Below are 9,308 nucleotides of genomic sequence, written 5' to 3'. Positions count from 1 at the left end.
TGCAGGAGGCCCAGGATGGACATGTCATCTGAGGAATGGGAGGGGGAGTTGAAATGGTTCACGACTGGGAGGTGCAGTTGTTCAGTGCGAACCGAGCGTAGGTGTTCTGCAAAGCAGTCCCCAAGCCTCCGCTTGGTTTCCCCGATGTAGGGGAGGCCACAACAGGAACAGCGGATACAGTATACTCCTTTAGCAGATGTGCAGGTGAACATCTGCTTGATGTGGATTTCACAAGCTTCAAAATCTCCCCTCCCCCTACCGCATCCCAAAACCAGCCCAGCTCGTCCCCGCCTCCCTAACCTGTCCTTCCTCCCACCTATCCCCTCCTCCCACCTCAAGCCCCACCCCCATCTTCTACCTATTAACCTCATTCCGTCCTCCCTGGACTGATCTATCTCCTCCCTAACTCCCCACCTACACTCACCTTTACTGGCTCCATCCCCACCTCTTTGACTTGTCTGTCTCGTCTCCACCTATCTTCTCCTCTATCCATCTTCTATCCACCTCCCCCTCTCTACCTATTTATTTCAGAACCACCTTCCCCTCTCCCATTTCTGAAGAAGGGTCCAGGCCCGAAACGTCAGCCTTCCTGCTCCTCTGATGCTGCTTGGCCTGCTGTGTTCATCCAGCTCTAGACCTTGGTATCCCTGTCATGACATGGATTGTTTTCAGCATAACCAAGCCATTTTCACTGACTTATTGTCCTCATTATCAGTGTTTCTTTTTCCAATGGTATACTATTGTCCAGCTCTTTGACCATCTAATTTTCGTTCTCTGTCTCTGAGCTCCATCTCGTTTTTATTCCATCTATCAGCTCACTCCTCTTCCCTCCCCCACCCATGTCTTCAGCATATGTACCACCTTTCCCCACCTGCAAACAGTTCTGAAGAAGAGCCATTAGATTTGAAATATTACCTCTGCTTTCTCTCCACAGATGTTGCAAGACATAGAACGTAGAACATAGAACATGGAACAGTACAGCATAGTACAGGCCCTTCGGCCCACGATGTTGTGCTGAACTTTTATCCTAAACCTAAGGTCTATCTAACCTCCACCCCTACCTTATACTATCATCAGACCTGCTGAGTTTCTCCAGCAATTTCTATTAATTTATTGAAAGTTTTCCAGAACAAGAGAAGGCTTTTCAGACCATTGTGTATGCGCTGATTGATAAAGAGCTCTCCAGATCAACACACCTTCCAGCACCTGGCCCATATCCCTGAATGTTCAAGTTCTTCAAGTGCTTATCCAAGTGAGTTTTAAATGTGATGAAGGTTTCTTCCTCTAACACCCTTTCTGTGATGTCCACAAACCCAGAATTCTCTGAGACATAAATTTACTCCTCAACTCCATTCCAATCCTTCCACCAATTACTGCAAGCTCTTGCTGTCTGGTTATTAAGTTCTCTCAAAACAGAATACAGAATGTAGAACAGTATGGTCAAGAACAAGTCCTTCAGTCCACCATGTCTGTGCCAACCATGATGCCATTTTAAACTAATCCCCTCTGCCTGCTTAAGGTCCATTCAACACTGTTCCTGCTGTTCATGTGCCTATCTAAATGACTATTAAATGTTGCTAATGTATCTGTTTCTACCACCTCCCTTGGCAAAGCATTCCAAACGCTAACCACCCTCTGTATAAAAAACTATCCATTCACATCTCCCTCAAACATTTCCCCTCTCACCTTAAACCTTTACCACATGGTATTTGACATCTCCGTGCTGTGAAAATACTCCAACTATTCACCCTATCCATGCCACTCATAATTTTATTAATTTCTATCAGGTCACTCCTCATCCCCAACGCTGTTGTGAAAACAATCCAAGTTTGTCCAACCTCTCTTTATAGTTACTACATTCCAATCCAGGTAACAATCTGGTAAACCTCTTCTACATCCTTGTTTTGTGCACAAGTACCCCTGAGTCCCCCTGTTTTGCTGCTTTCATGTCACGTACATACAAGTCTAAACCATTGATATAACCTGAACAGTAAGGGAACTAGTACTGAGCAATATGGGACCTCACTAGGAATAGCATCCCAGTCACAAAACCATCCTCTAACTCTAAACCCTCCTTCCTGCTTTGGATCAAACTTGCCACTTTCCTCTGGATCTCATAAGCTTTTGATTTTGTGACCAATGTACCACGCGGAACCTTGCCAAAGAGCTTGCTAACAACCATGTTGATGGACAATGTGTAACACCCAATCAAGCATCCTTCATTACTCCTTAAAAAAAAATCAATCCAGCTTGTCAGACATGGCCGTCCTTTAACAAATCCGTACCAAGGGAATGGTACTGGTTGGGGATCACGTAATGTAGCAGCTCGTCAGGGGAGAATTTATGGTCACTTAAAACTGAACTGGGAGTTCTTATTTGTGATGAATCTCTGACGGTGGGGGAAGCACACATCATTGAACAGTTTCCCAGTGCAGCAGTAAACACCCTACTCAGGAAACCAGACCCATGATGAAATCAGCTCACAAAGATATGGTGGAATGGGCGTGATCTCAAACTCTATATTTTCTCAATATAAAAGGAAACATCGACTCACGGTCTTCTGAACCACTGATTGTGAATCTCTTGCCACCTTTAACAAAGACAAAATGTTCTGTTGGTTCAATGATAGAATCTGATTATAAATTAAACAACAGCTCAAAACCATTAAGGTGAAGCCATTTACCTGTTCTGTTGCTGTCAATCTCGGCATAGAAGCTGGAATCATCCTGATCTGTAACACATACAGGAATTATAACGGGACATTCATCAGCAGGTTTGTCCTTAGATATCAGCAATGGCTCAGTGGGCACCTCATACTACACTGAATTAGAAGGTTGTGGGTTCAAACTCCATTCCAAATGCTACAACATTAAATATAAGCTGAGACTTTGGAGCAGGACCATTGGAGATGTTAAAGGTAACTGTAGCCTGCTTTCTCAGGTAGATGTGAAAATTCCACACGTATTACTTCAAAGGGGAACAGAGGAGCTCTCTATTGTGTCCTTGTCACTCATCCCTCAACCCAGATCATTGTGTCCTCACCAACAGACATCCCTCAGTGTACATCACTAAAATACACAGGTTAGCTGAATGAATGCATTGCTGTTTGTGGGACCTTGTTGTGCACAAATTTGTTTTTGCATTTCTACATCATAAGGAAGGAAAGAACTTGCATTTATATGGCATATTTCATGACCTCATGACATCCAAAAGTTCCTAATGGTCACTGATTTCCTTTTATTTATTTGTAGTGACTGTTGGGAAATCCCCATTTTACAGGAACAGTATAAGATAGCACAGAGATGAGCTTTGTTTAACACTGCAGCCCCTCCCCATACACTATCCGAACCAGGTACCACCAGTAATTTGAGACGGCTGACACTGAAATGGAGCCTCGTTCTGGATCCAAACTCAGCATGCAGATGGAACGTAAATCATAACAGAGACAGAAGACAGAATCCAAGCCAGTAATTTAGCATAGGAAGCCAGACTCCATAGCAACATCAGATTCAGGAATAGGATTAGGCCATTCAGTCCTTCATGCCTGCTACACCATTCAATTAGATCATGGCAATTCTAGGCTACCCCACAAGGGGAAACATCCCTTCACCCTCTGCTTAATCAAGTACCCCCCAGGATCTTATATGTTTCAATAGAACAGTGTTAACTCCACCTTCCTGAGTCCCATAGCCATTGATTTTATTATCCATCAAAGATCTATCTGACTGTACCTTGGATGGATTCAATGACTCAGTCTCCATTGGTTTCTCAAAATCACAGACTTGTTACACTGCAGAAGAAAGCCATTTGATCCATCTTGTCTGAACCAGGTCTTCAAACGAGTATCATTACTTAGGGCCAATCTCCTGCCTTTTCTCTGTATCCCCTTGCACACCATTTCCATCCAAATAATCATCCAATGACCTTCTTGAATGCCTCAATTGACCCTGCCTGCATATTTACAGAAATGAACTATTCACTGGGTGAACAATCTATTCTCACATTGCCCTTGCTCCATTCGCACATCACTTTAAACCTATGCCCTCTCATTCTTCTTCCTTTTTGAAGAGGCAATAGATTCTCCCTAACTGTCTGTCCAGCCACTTACAATTTTGGACACCACTATCTGACAAACAGAATTCCACAGATAAATGTCAAAAGTCAGGCAGAACATTTTTTTTCCAAGGCAAGATCTTATTCTGAAACTATTTTCCCTATTTCTAGGTCACAAGGGGAAACATCACCTCACCCTCTGCTCAGTCAAGTACCCCCTAGGATCTTATTTGTTTCAATAGAATTGTCTCTCATTCTTCAAACTTCCAATTGGTACTGGCCCTGTCTGTCCAACATTTCCTCATTTTTATTTTCATTTGTGTAATGTGGTGTCACTGACTAGCTAGCATTTATTGCCTGTCCCTAGTTGCCCTGAGAAGGTGATGGTGAGCCTCTTCTTGAACTGCTGCAGTCCACCTGCTGTGGGTTGACCCACAATGCCAATGCTAGTGCCAGTCAAGTGGGCTGCTTTATCCTGGATAGCATCAAGCTTCGTGAGTGTTGTTAGAGCTGCAAGCAGCCAGGCAAGTGGGGAGTATTCCATTACACTACTGACTTGTGCCTTGTCGATGATGAACAGGTTTTGGGGAGTCAGGAGGTGAGTTAGTCGACGCAATATTCCTAGCTTCTGACCTGCTCATGTAGCCACTGAGTTTATGTGATGAGTCGAGTTGAGTTTCTGGTCAATGGTAATCCCATTGACACCAAGATGTTGAAAGCGGGTGTTTTAGTGATGGTATCACCATTGATTGTTAATGAGCAGTGATAGCATTGGGTAATGAGCCCAGTCAACTTTTTTCTGAACTGCCTCTTTTGCGTTTATACTCTTTTTTCAAAGAAAGAGTGTGTAGTGTACACAGTACTGCAGATGTGGTCTCACCAAGGCCCTATACTGCTACAGTAAATCCTTCCTTCTTTTATATTCCATTGTCCTTGCAATAAGCACTAACCTTGCGACTCATATACCTAGATTCCTCTGAACCTCTTATCTCTGCAATATTTCTCCATTTAAATAGGACACTACTTTTTGATTCCTTCTGCCAAGGTGGACAACATCACATTTTCTCACATTGTACTACATCCACCAAATTTTTACCCACTCACTTAAACTGCCAATACCATTCACAGACACTCTAACTACTCCCAACAACTTACTTTCCTGCATACGTTGGTGTCATTGGAAAAAATGTAATGACCATTCCAGTCATCTGGCCCATGAATTAATTGTCATTGATAAAGATCGTAAAATGTTGAGGTCCAAGGGCTAATCTCTGTAGTAGTCCACTTGTGATGAATGTACATCCCATCTACTGGTTTCTTTTTATCCACATTGATTATTACTTCCTCAAAAACACTCATAAATTAGTTAAACACTATTTCCGTTAACCAAAGTTACATCCACTGAGTTGATCCGATGTTGAGATATCCTACTATCACAGGAGTGCAGAATCACAGATTTGTTACGTAGCAGAAGAAAGCCTTTCGACCTACCTTGTCAAATGGCTCTTTGAATATTTTGACTTGTGCTAACTGCCTTTTCCTAATAATCCTAGATATTGTTTCCACTTAGTTATCCAATGCCCTCTTGAATGTTTCAATTGAACCTGCTTCCACCACACTTCCAGGCAATGTGTTCCACAAACAAATTACGTGTTGAGTGAAAATGTTTTTCTCTCACCTCGCATTGGCTTCTTTTGCAAAGCACTTTAAAATGGTGCCCTTTTTCTCCCCAAATTTATAGGTCAATTAACTTGTGTCTTTGGCTTCCCACCATTCTTTAAGAAATGTTTTACATTTGCTATTTCCCAATCTGTTGGACTCTTTCAGAAGAAATGCTGGGAGATCCCACTCAATGCATCTACGATCTCAGCAACCACTTCTTTTAATGCCCAGGCTTCAGGTGATCTGGACTTGTCCGTCTTAAGGTCTCATACTTTGCCTAGTTTTTTCTCCACAGATGGTGATTCTTTGTTTTAGTTCTTTCCTCTTTTGTATTCTGGACTACTTGTCAGGACAGCTACTCACTATGGAAGCCCACTGCTTTTCGTTCTGATACTTTCAATGATTTGAAACTGTGCAATCACTTCATCACTTGGGCAGTGAAAGTCTGCCCCTGAATATCTGTCCAGGATTCCCACTGTGTTGATGCTTCACACTCTCTCTGTTACAGTGTCTGAAATGAACATTGATTGGTCAGTTAGAGTACAGTCAGTACCTGGGGCAGATGGCTGTTGGGCCTGATCAGTCCTGGGAATGCTGGACAAACCTGGGTCATTCCTGAAAAACACACAAGGAACATGAATGTTTTGAGGAAATTAATTGCATTCTCCCAGGTCATAGTAAGGAGCATTCTGTCTGCACATCGATCTCTTGGTCTGGTTACACAGAGACCAGATTCCAAAAGGTGATATACACAGTTAATCCATTGAACCTTGTTAGAAATCACAGATGTTCGGATTTAGACACAATCCGAATTGTTATCCTTGAATATGTCATCATGAGAAACAGAATGTGGCTGGAATCCATGGAACCCAAGGTGTAGTCAGCAGCTGTAACACAGGGAGGGCTGCAGAAACTCTCAGGAATCACAGTGACTGATTATTCCAGGAAGCTCCGGGTCAGCTTTAAGCAACTAGTTACAGAGCAAGGAGGGAGATGATTGGAGATGAGAGAAAAATCCCTGCAGGGGCTTCTCATCTGCTGTAATTTTGGAAGAAGTTAGACGGCTTGAAAATCTTGGAAAGTGGAACATTCAACGCTCACTGCAAGTGGTAAAATGTTGATCTTTCTCTCCATAAAGCATTTATTGCAACTCAAAGGTTTAAAAATGTGCAACAACTTCTGTTTTACCTGAGGGTGAATTCCAGGTTAATTTGGAGATAGGAGCTCGAAATTTACAAGCAGATGGCATTTGGCAAGCAATTATAAAACAGAGAAACTAGGAGCAGGCGTAGGTCATTCGGCCCTTTGAGACTGCTACACAATCCAATATGATCATGGCTGCTCATCTATAATAATGCCAAATTCCCTCTTTTTTTTTCCCAATACCTCTAGATGCCTTTAAAACCTAAAAAGTAATCCCTCTGGTTCTTGAATATATACAGTGACTTGGCCTCCGCAGTCTTCCGCAGTACAGAATTCCACAGATTCACTGCAGTTCAAGTGATGAAATTTTTCTTCGTCTCAGTCCTAAACGGTCTACCCCATATTCTGAAACTGTGACCCCAGTCTAGATTCTGCAGCCTGGGGAAACATTGTCTCTGCATCTAGTCTGTGCAGGCCTGTTTGAATTTTATATGTTTCAATCAGATCCCCTCTCATCCTACTAAACCATAGAGCAAACAGGCCCAGTTGAACCAATCTGTCCACATAAAACAGTCCTGCCATCCCCTGTATCAGCCCAGAACTCTGCATTTCCTCTGTGGCAATCATATCCATTTTTAGGGAGAGAGGCCAAAACTGCACATAATACTCCATGGTGGCTCAGCAGTTAGCACTGCTGCCTCACAACACCAGGGACCTGCATTCAATTCCAGCCTTGGGTAACTGTCTTTTGTGGAGTTTGCACACTTTTCCTGTGTCTGCGTGGGTTTCCTCCAACAGTTCAAAGATGTTCAGGTGAGGTGGATTGGCTATGTTAAATTGCCCATAGTGTTTAGGATGGGAAATGCAGGGATATGGTAGGGGGTAGGGATACTCTTCGGAGGGACAGTGTGGACTCGATGGGCCGAATGGCCTGCTTCCACACTGTAGGGATTCTATGAACCTATTCAGTTGCAGTCTTACTAAGGCCCTGTATAACTGCAGTAAGACATCCCTACTTCTGAACTCAAATCATCTTGCAATGATGACCAAAGAGAGAGCTAAGAAGAGCCAGGAGGGGACATGAGAAGTCTTTAGCAGGTAGGATCAAGGAAAACCCTAAAGCTTTCTATAGGTATGTCAGGAATAAAAGAATGACTAGAGTAAGATTGGGGCCGGTCAAGGACAGTAGTGGGAAGTTGTGCGTGGAGTCCGAAGGGATAGGAGAGGTGCTAAATGAATATTTTTCGTCAGTATTCACACAGGAAAAAGACAATGTAGTCGAGGAGAATACTGAGATACAGTCTATTAGACTAGACGGGATTGAGGTTCATAAGGAGGAGGTGTTAGCAATTCTGGAAGGTGTGAAAATAGATAAGTCCCCTGGGCCGGAGGGGATTTATCCTAGGATTCTCTGGGAAGCTAGATAGGAGATTGCAGAGCCTTTGGCTTTGATCTTTATGTCGTCATTGTCTTCAGGAATAGTGCCAGAAGACTGGAGACTAGCAAATGTTGTCCCCTTGTTCAAGAAGGGGAGTAGAGACAACCCTGGTAATTATAGACCAGTGAGCCTTACTTCGGTTGTGGGTAAAGTGTTGGAAAGGATTATAACGGATAGGATTTATAATCATCGAGAAAGGAATAATTTGATTAGGGATAGTCAACACGGTTTTGTGAAGGGTAGGTCGTGCCTCACAAACCTTATTGAGTTCTTCGAGAAGGTGACCAAACAGGTGGATGAGGGTAAAGCGGTTGATGTGGTGTATTTGGATTTCAGTAAAGCGTTTGATAAGGTTCCCCATGGTAGGCTATTGCAGAAAATACAGAGGCATGGGATTGAGGGTGATTTAGCGGTTTGGATCAGAAATTGGCTAGCTGTAAGAAGACAGAGGGTGGTGGTTGATGGGAAATGTTCATTCTGGAGTTCAGTTACTAGTGGTGTACCTCAGGGATCTGTTTTGGGGCCACTGCTGTTTGTCATTTTTATAAATGACCTGGATGAGGGCGTAGAAGGATGGGTTAGTAAATTTGCGGATGACACTGAAGTCGGTGGAGTTGTGGATAGTGCGGAAGGATGTTGCAGGTTACAGAGGGACATAGATAAGCTGCAGAGCTGGGCTGAGAGGTGGCAAATGGAGTTTAATGCGGAAAAGTGTGAGGTGATTCACTTTGGAAGGAGTAACAGGAATACAGAGTACTGGGCTAATGGTAAGATTCTTGGTAGTGTGGATGAGCAGAAAGATCTCGGTGTCCACGTGCATAGATCACTGAAAGTTGCCACCCAGGTTGATAGGGTTGTTAAGAAGGCGTACAGTATGTTAGGTTTTATTGGTAGAGGGATTGAGTTTCGGAGCCATGAGGTCATGTTGCAGCTGTACAAAACTCTGGTGCGGCCGCACTTGGAGTATTGTGTACAGTTCTGGTCACCGCATTATAGGAAGGATGTGGAAGCA

At 43.3% G+C, this 9,308-nt stretch overlaps 1 protein-coding gene across 1 annotated transcript in view; it reads right to left on the bottom strand.

Annotated features, from left to right (window-relative positions):
• Positions 1-9,308, bottom strand: part of LOC109912568 — a 53,649-nt gene that overhangs the window by 9,647 nt on the left and 34,694 nt on the right. Inside the window, exons 4-6 of the mRNA XM_048594158.1 lie at positions 6,269-6,330; positions 2,684-2,731; positions 2,555-2,590 (exon numbers count right to left, since the gene is read on the bottom strand). Coding sequence (XP_048450115.1) covers positions 2,555-2,590; positions 2,684-2,731; positions 6,269-6,330 — 146 coding nt within the window. The remainder of the gene's footprint in view (positions 1-2,554; positions 2,591-2,683; positions 2,732-6,268; positions 6,331-9,308) is intronic.

This window comes from Rhincodon typus, chromosome 3, assembly GCF_021869965.1.
Source record: "Rhincodon typus isolate 14 chromosome 3, sRhiTyp1.1, whole genome shotgun sequence".
Taxonomy (NCBI): domain Eukaryota; kingdom Metazoa; phylum Chordata; class Chondrichthyes; order Orectolobiformes; family Rhincodontidae; genus Rhincodon; species Rhincodon typus.
This window is presented reverse-complemented; position numbering and strand designations above follow the sequence as displayed.